Consider the following 19315-nt stretch of genomic DNA (forward strand, 5'->3'; position numbering starts at 1 on the left):
TGAAACAGGAAATACGCAGGCTGTGACACAAACATCCTGATCCCTTTTAAGGTGGAACGGAAATATCATAATAATAATAATAATAATAATAATAATAATAATAATAATAATAATAATATTTATACCTCGCCCATCTGGCTGGGTTTCCCCAGCCACTCTGGGCGGCTTCCAACAAAAGATTAAAAATACATTCGCTTATACTGAAGCAACCTGTAGGATCAATTCTGAAGTGGCTAAAACAAACAGTGGTATCCAGGTAATATTTGGAGATATTAGATCTATGGAGCTGATTATGAATGCAGTGGGACATAATCCTGTCCCCCCAAATAAAATCAAACTATAGAGAGCTACAGTTCCTCTCAGATATTATTGTAACTACTCTGAAGAAAAGGAAGACATTCGACTCTTGTTATAGATATATTAAAGGGAAAGGATACCCCTATTTCATCTATTAATATAGCTCATTGGCTTTCACAAACAGAGGGCGTAAGAGTGAAAACAATAGTGTACCCTCTTTTCTTTTCAAATCACCTACAAATAGCATAAATCTATTTGTATACATCAACGGAAGAAAGTGAATTAACAGAATTAATGTCTTCCAGGAGTTCCACAATTCTGGTGCCAAAGATGGAAAGGCCTTGCCTCTTTGAGGCCTTCCAACATCCTGCAGACTGTGGAGAAAGGCAGAACTGGTCCTTCGAGAAAGATCTTAAGGTATTCATATACAACAGGGATACTGGAATAGATGCCTGCAACTTAAAATACAAAGGCTACATGACAGCATGACTCATACCCAGGCTGATGAGGTGAGAAGGGAAGCATAGGGGTATGGACAAGAAGGACCCAGAAAGCTGACTTTCCTCAAGACACTACTGGAAGAAATCAACAAACTTATCCAAAACAGCTTCATACAGTGGTACCTCGGGTTAAGTACTTAATTCGTTCCGGAGGTCCGTTCTTAACCTGAAACTGTTCTTAACCTGAAGCACCACTTTAACTAATGGGGCCTCCTGCTGCTGCCGCACCACCGGAGCACGATCTCTGTTCTTATCCTGAAGCAAAGTTCTTAACCTGAAGCACTATTTCTGGGTTAGCGGAGTGTGTAACCTGAAGCGTATGTAACCTGAAGCGTATGTAACCCGAGGTACCACTGTACTCTCTCTTACACTGACAGCCAATCTCCAAGCTCCATGCACCTCCCTTTTATTTTACCTTTGGCTTTTTTAAATACAAAGAAAGGAAGAAACTGAAAAGCAACCTCAAATTATCCTATCCTTTCAAATCATCCTATCCTAAGTAGGTTTCTCACAGGAGAAAGGTGTCAGGCAAATGTTGGGCTGTGGCCATAGAGTTCTTGAGGGTGAGTGGCAAACTAGCACTGGGAATATGGCTCAAGGTTTGAAATGTATCAACCTGCTGTCAGAGACAAGTCAGTAATTGTTGATGATCTTACGGCTTTCTGAGGATCATCCTCATATGGGCATCTGGTCCAATCTGTGAGAGGAGAAGCATGGTGTCTTGCAGTTCTTCATCGCATTCTTTCTTCTCTTCCTCCGTTGGCATCGGGGCATCTTCATGCTCGTCGTCCAAAAACCGATAAAACAAGTATTTGTCCTGGAAGTTTTGTTCTTGATCCACTGAAAACATCATCAATACGAATGTAACAATTAGGACAGGAAGGCATTATAGCTTAAACAAGGTATCATGGCCTGGAAGCCTGGTTCTCCAATGGGAGAACTTCAAAGTCACTGTCTTCTGATCACTGCATCAGGGCAAGCATTTTGGCTTGCCAGAGAGAACGATCCCCACCCCTCTCCTCCCCTCAAGCACTGTTATGGGGGTTTTCCTGACTCCCCAAAGCCAACTGGGTGTGTGGACAGGGGTGGGCAGGGGGAAATCCCCATTATGCTAGCAGAAATCCTTCTCATGTAGTACCTGCATAGTTAAGACACACTTGCCTCTTCATGCATTCAGTCTGACCACAAAAGGGGTGTACATGCTTATGAGCCTCTTTGCAAGCCCCTTCAGAGATAAGCACGAAATTTGGCAGTGGAGGAGTAGGGCTGGTACACAAAGGAATGTTGGGGGTTGGCGTGCTCTTTCTGCCCTTGCATAGTCAAGAGGAACATCTCCACCTCCATCGTTCAGTCCGGACACTGAGGACCAGCTCCGAGGGCCTTCTGGCAGTTCCCTCACTGCGAGAAGTGAGGTCACAGGAACCAGGCAGAGGGCCTTCTCGGTAGTGACGCCTGCCCTGTGGAACGCCCTCCCATCAGATGTCAAGGAAATAAACAACTATCTGACTTTTAGAAGACATCTGAAGCCAGCCTGGTTTAGGGAAGTTTTTAATGTTTGATGTTTTATCATGTTTTTAATATTCTGTTGGGAGCCGCCCAGAGTAGCTGGGGAAACCCAGCCAGATGGGCAGGGTATAAATAATAAATTACTGTTCTTATAAAAGGGCCATTATCTCACCAAACATTTCTATCTATCTATAAGCAAGTTCCTGAGTGCCATGACACTGTTAGCATTGCACAATCCCGAAGCATCACATAATCTAGAGTTACACAGATGTAAGTATGGGGCTATTTAATAAAAACCCTCCTTACTGCTATAAAACTCAATGGGTGGTAGCCAACTATTCAACAAAATCCCACCAGTTTACAAAAGAAATGGACATTAACTGCCCTGAGATATTTTGATGAAAGGCGGTATATAAAATAAGTATTTTTTAATTAATTAAGTTGAGGCAAAAGCATGCCAATCCCCTTCCTCACCATTTGAATTGCATAATCCAAATTTCCCAATATGTACTCAAATCTCTTCCGCAAAATACTGACAATCCAAAGACACTCCATAATATTATGTATTTTCACAGATGGTTATGCTCCTAAAAGAACTGTGATCCCTTTTGGGATTGCTAAGGAATCTATGCCATGGATCTAGTAAAGTGTTTTCCAAACTTGAGTCTCCAGCTGTTTTCAGACTACAATTCCCATCATCCCTGACCATTGGCTCTTGTTAGCTATGGATGATGGGAGTTGTAGTCCACATAAAAAAAACCAGCTGGAGACCCCCGTTTGGGAAACACTGATCCGAGTGGGAGGAATTTCCTATAAAGCAATAGAGCTTCTCTTACCATGATTGAGAACACCTTCTTCCAACAATACTTGCCACATGCCCACCGCCTGCGTCCGTAAATGAACGCACGAACTCTGCTGCATTATCCAGTCTACCAGTTCTGTTCCTACGCAGCACTGTCTGAGGGAGGAAATAAATATATTTTTTTTAATTTAAAAAATGTTTTACATCATCTGCTGGTTTTAAACACTTGATATATAATAACTATTTAGAAATAAATGGAACCCGGTCAAGAAAGTGACTTCAAAGAAAATGGCAAGACACTGGATACAGGATTATGCATATACGGTCACAGGTTTTCCCTTTAAGCCAGGCATAGGCAAACTCGGCCCTCCAGATGTTTTGGGACTGCAACTCCCACCACCCCTAGCTAACAGGACCAGTGGTCAGGGATGAGAGGAATTGTAGTCCCAAAACATCTGAAGGACCAAGTTTGCCTATGCCTGCTTTAAGGAATGAGGAAAACGGCCCGGAAAACATTTGCCCCCAATCCTGGGGAAACACAAGATTATCCTTCCTGCCTCTCCCAAATTCTCCACACACCACGGAGAATTCAGAGGGAAGGCAATGGCGCACTCTCTCTCCTATCACAGCCTCTGGTGTCCAACTTATCAGAGCAAAGTGGGGACCAGTCACTCATTTGAAGGCACTCGCTTTGCATCCTTTCCTCCAGCAGACTCGGGAGAGGGAACAGTCAGCCTTTCTGGGCCTGCAAAATCCAACGGCAACTAGTCTGCCCTCCCCAAGTCTCCTGGAACTTGATGAAGAGAGAGGGCCATTCAGTCTGTGTAGTGTAAAGGCACAAGGGTAAAGCGAGTGTGTTTCAGAGCATGGAACAGAGTGATAAATAACTCTCCCCATGCCACTGGTCCTGTTAGCTAGGGATCATGGGAGTTGTAGTCCCAAGACAGCTGGAGGGCCGAGTTTGCCTATGCCTGGGCCAGAGCTATCCTTTATTGGGTTTCACTGTGATGAAAACAATAAAGAAAACCTCATCTGTTCCTAGATGAAGGTTTGTTTTCCATTCTGATGAGGAGTTCTGTGTAACTCAAATGACTGCAAGTTGAATAAAACAAATCTTTGTAACCTATTTCGTTCCTAATATAGAAAAAATAATAAATCCCCAGCTCCTAACTTCGCACACATATTTACTATTAGCAACAGAAAAACTGAGCCCTCAAGGGTATTTAATTAAATTATTCAGTCCTCTTGAGAAGGTGCACCACATTACTATTACTATTAGTAGGGGGAAAGAAAGAAAGGTGGGTTAACTATCCTTAGTTTTAAATTTCTATTCTGGCAGAACTACACAGATAATTTAGTTTATCCAAGGCAGTGCTGCCACCAGCAGGATACACAGAAGCATGAGCGATAATAAACATAAACCTCTATCTACTAAAACAGAGAGAGGGAGAAAGAATTACAAGTACAATGAAGCCCAATCTAAGGGGGAAGGCTCAATTTAAGCATGAAATTGGACATTTAAAGAATGCTATTGTTCACGTGGCATTTTGGGCTGCAGGAGAAATTCAGTCTGCCTATTAAAGGGCAAATCTACCTAATTTGCGCTTCCTGAAACAGTATATGAAGAGGAACACAGCCATCCTTCAAAATCTGCACTTTTCCAAATTCTGCAGTGCAATTCTCCAACCACAAATGCATTTACTAAGTAAAGTGTGCAGATTAGGCAAAAACAACATACAAAAATCTGCACATTAGGAGACATTCGCTCTGAAATGCTGACAAGATTTCATGAGGACTTTAAAAAACTGATCATCAAACTGATGTTGAAATGAACTTAACAGGGAAAATGAGAAATTGACACAGATTTGCCCTAATGGTAGACCACCATATGGCCTTTACCATTATTATTATTATTATTATTATTATTATTATTATTATTATTATTTATTATTATTTATTATTTGCATTTATATACCACCTTTTTCATCCAAGGACCTCAAGGTGGTATGAACATGGTTCTCATTCTTCCCCAATTTCACCTTCACAACGACCCTGTGAGGTAGGTTAGGCTAAGAGATGGCGACTGGCCCAATGAGCTTAATGACTGATTGGGGATTTAAACCTTGGTCCAGCACACTATAATCATTACGCCACACTGGCTCTTTGTTTGAATCCAATTGCCTAGCCTATGCATGCATCATTTCTTCTATTTAACAGACTAGAATGACACACTTAGGGCTATCGTTTTCAATCTGTACTTGGTGGGTTACCATCGTATCGCAAGCACCGATACAGTCGTACCTTTGGTCCCAAACGCCTTGCGACTTGAACGTTTTCGCCCGAACACCACAAACCCGGAAAGGACTGTTCCGGTTTGCGAACATTCTTTGGAAGACGTACATCCGACAGGGTTTCCGTGGCTTCTGATCGCGCGCGGGAAGCTCCTGCAGCCAATCGGAAGCTGCGACTCGGTTGTCGAATGTTTCTGGAAGTCAAACAGACTTCTGGAACGGATTCTGTTTGATAACCAAGGTACGGCCGTATTTGGAAACCTCAAAAAGCAACAAGCTACAATTAAAAGTCACTAGATGGTGCTCGCTGGACCATAAAGAAGGCTGATTGCCGAAGAATTGATGCTTTTGAATTCTGGTGCTGGAGGAGACTCTTGAGAGTCCCATGTACTGCAAGAAGATCAAACCTATCCATTCTTAACGAAATCAGCCCTGAGTGCTCACTGGAAGGACAGATCATGAGAAGAGAAGACTCCCTGGAAAAGACCCTGATGTTGGTAAAGATAGAAGGCACAAGGAGAAGGGGACGACAGAGGATGAGATGGTTGGATAATGTTCTCGAAGCTACCAGCATGAGTTTGACCAAACTGCGGGAGGCAGTGGAAGACAGGAGTGCCTGGTCCATGGGGTCACGAAGAGTCGGACACGACTAAACAACTAAACAACAACAACAGATGGTGCTCGCAATATGTAAGGGCCCCCAAATCGTTATGCAATCAGCAATCAGCTGCTCACAAATACCTGTATGTCTTCAGGTGATATTTACGGTCTCTTATCATGTGAGGGGCTCGGGAGAGGATGGCGTTCCGTAATACTTTCCCAGCTTGAAGGATTCTTTCTGATGGAACCTGGAGGAGGAGGAGGAGGAGGAAGAAGCAGGCAACAAATATTTTAAGCTTTTCTGTTTTCCTGAAAAGACTTTTATGTAACAGTGGTATTTATTGGGGTTTTTTTGACAATGCAATGAAGCTTATTAATCTAGGCTTTGATGTCATAATGGGATGTGTGGATTTGCCCCCACGTTTGTAGATCTCCTTGGATCTGCGGGATATAACCAATCCAGGGATCTTCAGCTGCACACAGTGTGCACTTCCTAGTTTCTGCCAAGAGGACCCCGCATTTGCACATGCAAGGACACTGAAATGAATCTGTTCTTTCCAGGTGTGTGTAATAGCAGGTCTACGTGTAATAATAATAATAATAAATTTTTATTTATACCCCACCCTCCCCAGCCAGGGCTGGGCCCACGGCGACTAACACCAGTAAAATTACAATAAAAACATAATAGATTTTTTTTAAAAAAAATACAGTTTAAAATGCAATATAAAATGCAGTCTCATTTTAAAAGTAGCCCATAGATCAAAACCGTAAGGGGCGGGAAATATAAGGGTCAGACTGAGTCCAAGCCAAAGGCCAGGTGGAACAGCTCTGTCTTGCAGGCCGTACGGAAAGATGTCAAGTCCCACAGGGCCCTAGTCTCTTGTGACAAAGCGTTCCACCAAGTCGGGGCCAGTACTAAAAAGGCCCTGGCCCTAGTTTAGACCAATCTAAGCACCTTACGACTTGGGACCTCCAAAGTGTTGTCATTTGTGGACCTTAAGGTCCTCCGCGGGGCATACCAGGAGAGGCGGTCCCGTAGGTACATGGGTCCTAGGCCACATAGGGCTTTAAAAGTCAAAACCAGCACCTTAAACCTGACCCTGTACTCCACCAGGAGCCAGTGAAGTTGGTAAAGCACTGGATGAATGTGATCCCGTGTCAAGGACCCCGTAAGGAGCCTCGCTGCAGCATTCTGCACCCGCTGGAGTTTCTGGGTCAGCTTCAAGGGCAGCCCCGCGTAGAGCGAGTTACAATAATCAAGCCTGGAAGTGACCGTCGCATGGATCACTGTGGCCAGATCAGGGCGAGAAAGGTAAGGGACCAACTGCTTAATATGGCGGAGATGGGAAAATGTCATCTTTGCTGTGTGTGTCTATCAGAGCGCCTACACCTAAAGCAAACAGAGCAAAATTGGGTTTGAGTGTAGATCGGCTTGGTGCACTTTCTCACTTTTGTCTGTGTTTGTTTACAGTACAATTTCATCAAGTCTGCTTTTTATGTTGTGGTTTTATGTTGTGAACTGCCCTGAGATGAGGGAGCAGCCAGGAAAGCCAATTGCTTGAGCAGAAAGGTGTTCCCCCTGATATTTTATTGATCCAACCAGCTATGTTCTATCTGTAGCCCCTAGTAATTCAAAGGAACTTATCAGTTATGTTGCATTGCAAGTAGCACGGCAACAACACTAACGGTGAGGTATTTATTAGATAGTACAGGTGAAAGGGACGCAGGTGGCGCTGTGGGTTAAACCACAGAGCCTAGGACTCGCCGATCAGAAGGTCGGCGGTTCGAATCCCCGCGACGGGGTGAGCTCCCGTTGCTCAGTCCCTGCTCCTGCCAACCTAGCAGTTCGAAAGCACGAAGTGCAAGTAGATAAATAGGTACCGCTCCAGTGGGAAGGTAAACGGCGTTTCTGTGTGCTGCTCTGGTTCGCCAGAAGTGGCTTACTCATGCTTGCCACATGACCCGGAAGCCATATGCCAGCTTCCTCGGCCAGTAAAGCGAGATGAGCACCGCAATCCCAGAGTAGTCTGTGACTGGACCTAACGGTCAGGGTCCCTTTACCTTTACCTTTACAGGTAAAAAAGTAAGTTACATACACTGACAACTTCCCACTTATGAAGGGGTTATATTCCGGGCACTGACCTGTTGCAAAGTCCTCAGGCAAATACTTTACTCTAGAGTATTCACAATTAATGCAGTGAGACAGCATGAAGCTAATTTACTCAGATATATTACAGTCAAAGTATCATTGCGATGGCAGGGTGGGTAATTGGATAACCCCAAAGCACTTCAGTTTCTACAGTAACCCAGGACTGCTGTACATCTAAGCTCTTTACCTCTACATTGGCTGTAGCTGGACGGAATGGGATGTGATGATCAATGAAAGGAGTCTGAAAAATAAAATTTAAGTGAAAGAAACAAAGGGGGCAGTGATAAAAGTAAACAAACGTGGAAGCGGGTTTTTCAAGAGAAAAATAAATAAATGAACATACAAAAACTGAAAATGTTGGAAGTCTGAGAAGACGTGAAATATGCAATTTTCCACAGTATCATTTGTCGCAATCAAGAATAACTAGGTTCTACATTTAGATGAAAACAGAAAGATGCATAAACAGCTACTGAGTTAAAACATGGCGATGAGATGCAGATATCAGTAGCAAAAAGGGAGGGGGGAGGGAAGCCCTGTGTAATTGAAAATTCATATGCCGTTTTTTTTGAATAGAAGTTCCGAGTCGCCTTTTCTCAGCCAACTTTGCGCATACACTAAAACTATTCCCTAAAACTATCCTGTAACTGTTCAAAAGATTCACACCTTCCCTCTACCTTCATACTATGCGAGTGATCCAGCTTTGTACAATTAAATCCCTAAATTGGTTTCTCCCTCCAGAGCAGATTTCACACCTTCAGGATGCAAAGCATGTGAGCTATGGGTGAAATGGGCGAGGCAAGCTGCTTAACCCTTTCCCGTGCTATTTTTTCAGAACAAAACCACAACCCTCCCCAAAGCCCATCTTTTCACCCTTGGGAGGAAAGTTACAGGTACCTTTTGTAAAATCTAATTTGACCCCTGCTTGACAGCTGAAATTGAAGAAACGCCTCATCTGAAGAGGAGTAATTCGAACAAAGCTTCTGTTTATCCCTAAAACTGCTAAAATGTGGAATTTTAAAATATTTTTGTGCAATCAGAGCAACCAACGTACGTTAGAATGATACACCAGGCATGCATTATTTAGCATTACATAGTGCACTGCAACTATAAATGCCCTCCACTTTAAGACACATAAAATGGCCCAACCATTACCCAAAATGACACATCGCGGCCAGTGTCAAAAGGAAAGGAATGCTTAGGCGGAATATGGTCTGTGCACAAACACATGCATAAAGATTGGAACACAACTAATGATGTCTTATTTTCCTGTCATTTCCATGCTTCTCTGCTACAGCGTTAACAGCTGCTAAAACAGTTTTGCATGAATTGAATAAAGTGCTCCAAAGATGAAACTCCAGCATATGCTCAGTCCACAGACTGAGGCCCTATTTTTCATAGCCATTCTCAGTGGGAAGATGGAAATGGTTTGCTGGAAGTGTTTTAATTTAGGCAAGAATAATGGATCGTCTTCCCTGTACACCAAATACAGCACGGGTACTTAAATGATTTGTGCTTCCAGAATCAAGACTGCAGAAATCTGCCGAAGATAGGAAGTGGCCACCTTAGTCAACCACAAAAAGTGTGATATTTGCCTTTTCCCTTTGAGGAGAGCTTTTTCTGTTTGTGCCCTTCAACCAAGGGAACTCCTTCCCTAAGTCAAAGGCCTCTCTTCCCTCAGCTTTTTATAATGGTACAACAGAGGTCTGACCCAAGACATTTTTCCTCTATGAGGCAAATACAGTCATACCTCATGTTACGTCTGCTTCATGTTATGTTCTTTCAGGTTATGTCCCACGACGACCCGGAAGTACTGAAAAGGATTGCTTCTGGGTTTCGCCGCTCGTGCATGCGCAGAAGCGCAAAATGACATCACACGCATGAACAGAAGCGGCGAATCGCAACCCACGCATGCGCAGACTCGCCACTGGGGGTTGCGTTGTTTTCATGTTGCGAACGGGCCTCCAGAATGGATCCCATTTGCAACCAGAGGTACCACTGTCAAGACAGTGCCCCTGCCATTCTGCATACAGAAGCTGACCACTCTGGTACAGTAGAACCTCGGTTGTCAAACGTAATCCGTTCCGGAAGATCGTCCAACTTCCGAAACATTCGACAACCAAGCCACAATTGCCGGTAGGCAAATTCCTTTTAAAAAACGTGCCTGCCTCGGAAGCCGTTTAACTTCTGAGGCGCATTTTGAAACAGCAACATTCGCTTCCGGGTTGTCGGCGTTTGGGTTCCGAATTGTTCGGCTTCCAAAGCGTTCGACAACTGAGGTTCTACTGTACCTTGGAAGCAGGCTGGTTTATTGCTGCGCAGCACACATTGCTCTGTCCTCAGTGCTACTCATTCACTACTACATCACTTACAATCTGTGTAAGCAAATGGTGCCAGCATTCATCACACATGCACAACGCCCGCTGGAATGGATGGCCTGGGATTCCCACCTCTTTGCTTGTTCACACAGTTGGCAGCTTCTCTCACAAATGTCCTGTGACACACTGCGAGAAGGTGACCAGGCAAGGTAATCCCAGGCAGAAATAAATAAGCACTGCCGCTGCCAGGGCATGAGGAATGGCATGGCAGGATGTCAATGTTTTCCAAAATGTCTGTTGCCTAGTAGGGTCCATCCTCCTGGGACAAAAAAGACCTTTGTATTCTTCAGGGTTAAAGGGGGTGTTGGCGTCCTGTTGCTTGTATGTTCCTATTTAGCTTTTTTTATTTAAAAAGTTGCTTTGTCGTTTTTATTGCTTTAATTGCAGAGTTGTTAAAAATACCCTACTTATTGTGCATTTGTATTAGAAACTACCTTTGGAACGCTCCCAAGGACCATAAAGTGGTATAAACTTTTTTTAAAAAAAATAAATACATACACTTTTTTCCTCTTGTGGTTTTGATCCATGTCCCTGACCTATTCAGTAGAAAGGGGGTGTTAAGGAGAAGGTGGTTTGCACAGAATGTTCTGTGCTCCCAATTCCTCCTGGCTGTTACAAGAGGGTATGTCTGTTTTCTGTGCTTTCTCCTTTCTTCCCAAAGCCTCCCTCCTCCTTTGATATAAATAATGAATAATGTAGAGTTGCAAAAGCTGTAAATCTCCACATGCTTGTGTGGCATTTTTGCATCCATGTTGAAATAATGGGATAATAGCCTGCACACGCCTTGGAAATTCAATAGTTCCCGCTCAGGAGCTGCAATCCTCAAGTGTACTTACCTGGAAAGCGATCCCTGCTAAAATCACTAGGATTTGCTTCTTGAGCAAACATGATTAGGATCACGTTAAGAATCTGCTCCAAACAAACATCAGGCAGACAATAAATCATTTTCTCGTTCCTTATTAATCACTGAAATCTTTGCCACCAATCTCCCTTTTCACACATCAAGAACGGCTGCCACAATTGCTGCATGCATTTATTGATTCATTGGCTTCCTATCATATTTTCACTCTGCAATTCCCAGTTTCCAGAATTACTTGTAGGACGGGTGCTCACAGCACACATTTGTAAGATTCTGCGAGATCTTCCAAGTTTTTTAAATTTCCTTTTTTCAATTTTTCTGCCAAAGTTGAAAGAATAATTGCAAGATTTCGGGATGGGGTGGGGAGGTGTTCATTTAACTGTTTCAAACATAAGTGCCAAATGTGCTGCTCGTATGCGCTCGACTTGTCAGAAGAACTGACCCTTGAAAAGGACAACCCTGTTTCTCACCGTAATTACTTTTTTCCCCGACTGCCCAATTGCAAAAACTAATGGAGCGTGTGTGCGTGTCTTTATAGACGGTGATGGAATCACACCGAACATGCGCAAAGGAGCTGGGGCACAAAGCGTATTTCAGACTGTATTTCATCTCATGCTGCAATCCTGTGCCCCCAAGTGATGCAGTCATTTCCTGTGTTCCTGTACTACTACAACTAATAATAATAATAATAATAATAATAATAATAATAATAATAATTTATTATTTATACCCAGCCCATCTGGCTGGGTTTCCCTAGCCACTCTGGGCAGCTTCCAACAAGAGATTAAAAATACATTAAAACACCAGACATTAAAAGCTTCCCTAAACAGGGCTGCCTTCAGATGTCTTCTAAAAGTCAAATAGTTGTTTATTTCCTTGACATCTGATGGGAGGGCATTCCACAGGGCGAGCGCCACTACCGAGAAGGCCCTCTGCCTGGCCCCCTGTAACCTCACTTCTCGCAGTGAGGGAACCGCCAGAAGGCCCTCGGCGCTGGTCCTCTGTGTCTGGGCTGAACGAGGGGGATGGAGATTAAATTATATCCATAATTTAGGCACAAAGTACCTGGTGCTTTGACGCAACCATCCTACGGAATGACATATAGATCCAACAAACCAGAAGTCTGCCCACTCCTGGCTCTACGAGATAAATTTAGCAGGTTTACACCTTGAAACCAGGAGCTGATCGTTACAGAAATGCTGTATACTCCCACAAGATCTTCCGAGGTTTTACAGTCCTGTATCTTCTTTCCAACATCCTTTCCCTCTGTACCATGGAAGCCTCTTTGCAACATCGGTAACTCTGAACTACTTGTGCTCAGAGAAGGGAGAGTGTGAAACAATAGCGTCACTGCTTACAGACTGGGCTTTCCAACCCCTCAACTTATATAAGAGCAGCTTATGCAAACCTCAATGTGCTTTTGTACTTTATCTTATGTAACTAGTGAACCGATGACAAGTGAAGACCTGCACACATGTCAAGACGGATTTATCATGAACGCATTTGTCACAGACTCCTCCGCACTTTTGTGCCTTGCGAGTTTCACTTTTGTTTTACTTTTCTTTCCTTGCATGTGACGCAACTTCAGACGTTCAGGGTCATCTGCAAAACTTTGGGGTATTTATTAATTGCTCCGAAAACAATCCGCTGGTAGTGATTTGGATAAATCATGAGACACCATTCTAAATCCCTATCTGCGTGAGATTTGTGTGCTCGAGATAGATGCCTTTCAAGCCTTTGTAACCTAGAGGAGTGACTCCACAGCAAAGGCACTCCATGTGGCTGCATTTGAAGAATGCTTGGAGGACAGCATGCACCATCTCACCTGTTGAGAGAGTGTTTGGATGTAGCAAAGATGCTGGGGGCAATTTAGGAACCAAAAGTGTCTTATCCTTCCTGTCAACATGCTATTAGGACAAGGGACAGGCAAATCAAGTTCTCCTTTTTCTAGTCTTAATCTCCATTTTCCACATTCCTAAATTGGTTTGTGAATTTATATTTTAAATGCCCTCATCAGAATTCATCAGCATTCTAGCGCAAATTTCTCCTAATGTACCCTTTTTTAAAAATGCAATTTTGCCTAATATACTTTGCAAACCAATTTCCCCTAATATAATGGAGTTTTTGTATGTCGTTTTCCACCACAAAACTATTCCCTTTATCCTGAGTGGCTGCCCTTTTCTCTCCATTCCTTCTTTAACTGATATACTAAATTATAATCTCAGGTGGTATTATATAAAAAAGTATACTTATAACACAATCTTAATGCCCATAGGCTCAGTGGAGTTTACTTTCGAGTAAGCTCGTGTAGTAACCCTTGTTTTAGAGTGATAATTTTTATTGTTACTTGCCACAATGAAAATTACTATTGGTATGGCACATCTTATTATAAACTTCACCCAAACTGGTTTGTTTTCAAGCAGGATAAGGATGGGACAGGAAATACCATGTAACAAGACAGGAGGAAAAGCAAATATATGCAGCAATGTCTCTAACGTTATTAAAGGTTAAAAAGATGTGTTAAAAGATCAGTCTCTTTAAGGAAACAGGGCAGACGGACAGGCAGACAGGAAGTAGTGAACCTCAATAAAGAAAGGAAAAAGTGTGGCTGTTTATGGAGCTGGTGAGTAAAGAGTGCCAAAAGTATTCTTCTGAGCAGATCAGACTACGTAATTATTTTAAGAATATGGATTATTTAACCTACAAGAAACAAGCAATACATTCAACCATGCAGAAAAAAGCCTAGTCAACAAAAGGGAGAATGTAATAAAATAAAAAACCAAGCAACACACATTAACTTGGTTGTTGTTCTATCCCTAGCTGGTAAGTTATACAGAAAAAGGCATCATCAATATATTTGTGGCTATTTTATGGTATCGCCTGAATGACTTCAGACTTTTGTCAATCCAAAATAAAAAAATGGGGCTTTGTTCACAGGATATATGTTTCCCAGAGTGGGTGGGGTATAAATGTTGCTGCTGTTATAGCTGTACCACAACCACTTGATGTACTGAGCACTTTGCTAATGTCATGTTTTGCCATGCTTTTCATCATTAATAACTTAGATCCTATGTAAATGTAACATTAAATAAAGTTGAAGACTTTCCCTTGCAATTTCCTGACTATTAAACAATGTGTGTGTGTGGTTAATTTGATTTCGGTGATAGCTTATTGTTTTAGTTCCAATATATTTTGTATTCTATGTTGCAAACTACTCTGATACTTTTTACGAATGAAGAGTGGCACATAAGTTTTTACATGGAGCAGTAGTATGCTCGCGTGTTCTCATCCTCTGTTCCCACTCCACTCCAGGCAACATCTGAAATTTCTTCTCACATACTTAGGCCAGATTATGTGGTAACATACAATCATGTGTCGCTTGCCATAGTAGGAGATACATCAATAGTATGACCCATAATCTGACAATATGCCATTTGGGCAGTAATTACAGCTATCACTGGGAGTGGTGCAGGAACCATTGTGGCATGGAAACAGCCGGGTTGCTCCATAAAGCTAAATGGAGTCTAACGATATACGCTTTTTGGGCAAAGAAGGGGATTTTACATTGCTTATTTCTGTAGAATTTCGTTTACTAGTTTCTGAACTTCTGAATAAAATAAATCTTAAATTAATTCAATTTGGTTTTTTCCACTTGCAAAATCTAAATGTCTTGGGGTGATATACTATTAGTGCCAAGTGTATAAGCAAATTGCCTGCCTTTCACAAGCGTTTTCTTTGCTATCTTACTTTTTCCCTAACTTGTGGTGTATAAACTCAACAGAACTTTGCTAACAGAAATGGCCCAATGAACAATACTGGCAAACCGCTTCATTTTTAATATCAGTTGCAATGAGACTTTCTGCTGTGATTAGCCATCATAGAAGCAATATAGAACCCAGGCTTAGTAAAGTATATTCAGTTTCATAAGCATCTACATTATTTTTTTTTTTTTGGACAACTGAAGCACCTGTGTTTTATTAATGTTTCCACACACAAAAGTTAATTTAGGGTGCAATCTTACATTTATCGTAAGGCCAGCTGAGGGGACTTATGCACCCAGCTCTTCCATCTGTGGTCGGGAGAATCCAAGCATGTCAGAGGTGCGGTATTGGGGCAGGACTGATACAAAGCCCCTTTGTATCACCAGCACACCCAACAAAAATAGCTCAAGCAGTGTTATTTTCCTCTATTGCAGCCAATGGGAGGAAAGAAGAAAAGACCCACCTTGGCCACTGAGAAACAGCGGGGCACAAAATGTGGTGCCCGTTCCCCCCAGCCTTGCCTGTGAAGAAGAATTGCTTTGCCTATGTACAGGCAAAATGAAGAAGAAAAATTATTTACCTTATTGCAGTTTTTAGAGATTGAGCACAGACTACTACTTGACATGTTATCCTTGTCGGGCATTCCTGTAAGAAAACAGTAGACACATCAGAACAATATGTCTGAGAATTACCGTATGTTTCGCTCTATAAGACGCACCAGACCACAAGACACACCTAATTTTTGGAGGAAGAAAACAAGAAAAAGAATATTCTGAATCTCAGAAGCCAGAACAGCAAGAGGGATCGCTGCGCAGTGAAAGCAGCAATCCCTCTTGCTGTTCTGGCTTCTGTGATAGCTCCACAGCCTGCATTCGCTCCATAAGACGCACACACATTTCCCCTTACTTTTTAGAAGGGAAAAAGTGAGTCTTATAGAGCAAAAAATACGGTAAATGTTGCTCTTCAAATGGGATGGTTCTTTTCACTTACATCAGCCACAGCAGACTTTGGTTTTTCAAATTTCGGCAGCGCTTGAGGGCAAAATCTGGCACCCACCCAACCTCCCATTCTGCTTGGCGCCAAGGCAGCGGAACCAGCCACGCTGCCCTAAAATTCACCTCTGACACCAGGGATCGCCTGACATAAAGATCGCCATTGTTCCCATTTTACAGATACTTTTGCTGAGGTACTTACTGTCATTGTTGGAGCCAGTTTCCATAACACCATAAGGAGGAGCCAGAAGTCCTGACATGTACTGTCGGTATTTCTGAGGGGAGGGGAAACGGTTGAAACGTCACTTTGCTGAAAGTTATCCACACCAAATTTTTAAAAATGAGATAAAGCCTAAAAATAAAATTCCTGGGGCTACACATGAAATGTAATTGTGGTTTAAAATCCTTCGGCCATATTTTAGGATTCTTTCTCCCCCTGTATTTTCTTATGTTGTACACTGCCCTAAGTTCTATTTTAGGTGAGTAAAGTTCTACTCCCAGCTAGAGTTCATTTCCCCCATTTTTCTCCCAGAGCAAACAGCAAGAATCAGCGCATTGTGTCCCGAGGAGGATGTATGCTGGTGTACAGTGGTACCTCGGTTTACGAACTTAATTCATTCTGGAGGTCCGTTCTTAACCGGAAACTGTTCTTAACCTGAGGTACCACTTTAGCTAATGGGCCTCCCGTCCCCGCTGCATGATTTCTGTTCTCATCCTGAAGCAAAGTTCTTAACCTGAGGTACTATTTCTGGGTTAATGGAGTCTGTAATCTGAAGCGCCTGTAACCTGAAGCACCTGTAACCCGAGGTACCACTGTATAACACTGCACTATGACACTGTTTATGTTACTTTAACCGGTTTGTGTGGCTGTCTGTGGCTGCGGGTGCCTGTTCTAAGTCTATCTGTACTTACTTGCAAGTGCCGGTCTCCATGTGTGTGTCCCTGGTATTTTATGTTCCTGGAAGTGTGTGCGTTTGTGTCTGCCTGTACGTGTGCCTGCAGTAGTGTATGAGAGAGTCTGCCCACATCCAACAGCCTGTCATAACACCTGCTGGATTGCTGTTGCTGTTTAATCTTTCATGCTTGCAAAAAATGTTACAAAAACTCCGTTCCATTTGTTTGTTCCTTTGCTTGGCCCTATTTTCGGCATCACAATCCACTTTCCTCCTCCTCCCTTTGCTTAGAACCTATGAAAACATCATGACATTCACATCCCAAGCAAATTGGAGCAGCACATACAGGTGTCACTTGTGGAAAGCCTGCTTAAAATTAAACTGGTCATAACCTTAGCACTACGGGACGCGGGTGGCGCTGTGGGTTAAACCACACAGCCTAGGACTTGCCGATCAGAAGGTTGGCGGTTCGAATCCCCGTGACGGGGTGAGCTCCCATTGCTCGGTCCCTGCTCCTGCCAACCTAGCAGTTCGAAAGCACGTCAAAGTGCAAGTAGATAAATAGATACCGCTCCGGCGGGAAGGTAAACGGCGTTTCCATGCACTGCGCTGCTTTGCCAGAAGCGGCTTAGTCATGCTGGCCACATGACCCGAAAGCGGTACACCAGCTCCCTCAGCCAATAAAGCGAGATGAGCGCCGCAACCCCAGAGTCAGCCACGACTGGACCTAATGGTCAGGGGTCCCTTTACCTTCACTTTAACCTTAGCACTAGTCTGGTCATAGTGAACTCGTGCGAATGTGCAAAAGGGTTTTCTAGACTGTGTAGGCTAGTCCCACCTCCTACATGATGCGCTGTCGACTCCCCTGTGTTGTGGGATTAGCACAAATCAAAGGGCTCCCAACATGGGGGTGAGAACTCTAAGTAATCCAGATGCTGTTCCCCAGAGTACTGGTTGAAATACATCACATTTCCATTTGTTCATGTTTCCAAACAAAACGTACAGTCGTACCTTGGAAGTTGAACAGAATCTGTTCTAGAAATCCGTTCGACTTCCAAAACGTTCAGAAACCAAAGCGCGGCATCTGGTTGGCTGCAGGAAGCTCCTGCAGCCAATCGGAAGCCCCGTCGGACATTTGGGTTCCAAAGAACGTTCACAAAGCGGAACAATCACTTCTGGGTTTGCTGCATTCAGGAGCCAAAACGTCTGAGTAGCAAGGCGTTCGGGATCCAAGGTACGATTGCATTTGCTCAAGTTGGGGACATGATTTTCAACTCTTCCCGCTTCCCCACGGCTCATGATATAAACAGACAACTCAGTTAGCATCAGTATTTAGTGACACAGGCAGCTCACAGAAAAGCTTCTCAGAACTCAGTATTGATGTGATGTACAGTAAATCACAATCATTTGTAACTGGTATTCTCTCATTGATGCCCCATGCCACTGAAGGCAAATACAGTGCAGACATGATCAATAAACCATCAGGCTTATGTAACTTTCTGTCTAACGTTTTAAGTGATATCCCAGTAACATGGGAAACAAAAAGCAGTGTGCAACAAAACCAACCAAGGTTCTTTTTTAACATAAATCCATAGGCACTTACACCAAAGCATTGTGAGTCATATCTCCTTGTGGTTATATTGATGAGCTCACAATCTAATCCCATTTAGAATGGGTCCACAAGATATCTCTGTTAAAGAAGGAACTAGGAATCATTCTGTATTATTCTTTCCCCACACTCTTTTTCATTTGGCACTATAAAGAGTTGTTTTTGGATCGTTGGCTAACTGATATTCATGTCAACTTCAACATGCATGTTTGAGAATATCTCATTCATAACACCATTCTAATGAAAAAATCATCATCCTCTGAACCTAATAATAATAATAATAATAATAATAATAATATATTTATATGCTGCCCATCTGACTGCGTTGCCCCAGCCACTCTAGGCGACTCCCACACACAGTAAAATAGTAAAACATCAGCCATTAAAAACTTCCCTGAACAGGGCTGCCTTCAGATGTCTTCTAAAAGTGAGATAGTTGTTTATTTCCTTGACATCTGATGGAGGGCGTTCCACAGGGTGGGTGCCACTACCGAGAAGGCCCTCTGCCTGGTTCCCCGTAGCTTCACTTCTCGCAGTCAGGGAACCGCCAGAAGGCCCTCACTGTCCAGGCTGAACAATGGGGGTGGAGACGCTCCTTCAGGTATACAGGGCCGAGGCCATTTAGGGCTTTAAAGGTCAACACCAACACTTTGAATTGTGCTCAGAAACATACTGGGAGCC

The 19315-nt window shown here is 43.1% G+C and overlaps 1 protein-coding gene across 6 annotated transcripts in view; it reads right to left on the minus strand.

Annotated features, from left to right (window-relative positions):
- RAPGEF4 (Rap guanine nucleotide exchange factor 4) overlaps nucleotides 1-19315 on the minus strand; it is a 168731-nt gene that overhangs the window by 64543 nt on the left and 84873 nt on the right. For 5 of the 6 annotated variants that reach the window (XM_028749531.2, XM_077916990.1, XM_077916981.1 and 2 more), the window contains 6 exons: nucleotides 16335-16407; nucleotides 15721-15785; nucleotides 8333-8386; nucleotides 6138-6244; nucleotides 3140-3261; nucleotides 1454-1637 (listed from right to left, as the gene is read on the minus strand). In XM_028749531.2, coding sequence (XP_028605364.2) covers nucleotides 1454-1637; nucleotides 3140-3261; nucleotides 6138-6244; nucleotides 8333-8386; nucleotides 15721-15785; nucleotides 16335-16407 — 605 coding nt within the window. The remainder of the gene's footprint in view (nucleotides 1-1453; nucleotides 1638-3139; nucleotides 3262-6137; nucleotides 6245-8332; nucleotides 8387-15720; nucleotides 15786-16334; nucleotides 16408-19315) is intronic. The other variant, XM_077916983.1, reaches the window with a different exon arrangement.

This window comes from Podarcis muralis, chromosome 1 (genome assembly GCF_964188315.1).
Source record: "Podarcis muralis chromosome 1, rPodMur119.hap1.1, whole genome shotgun sequence".
Taxonomy (NCBI): domain Eukaryota; kingdom Metazoa; phylum Chordata; class Lepidosauria; order Squamata; family Lacertidae; genus Podarcis; species Podarcis muralis.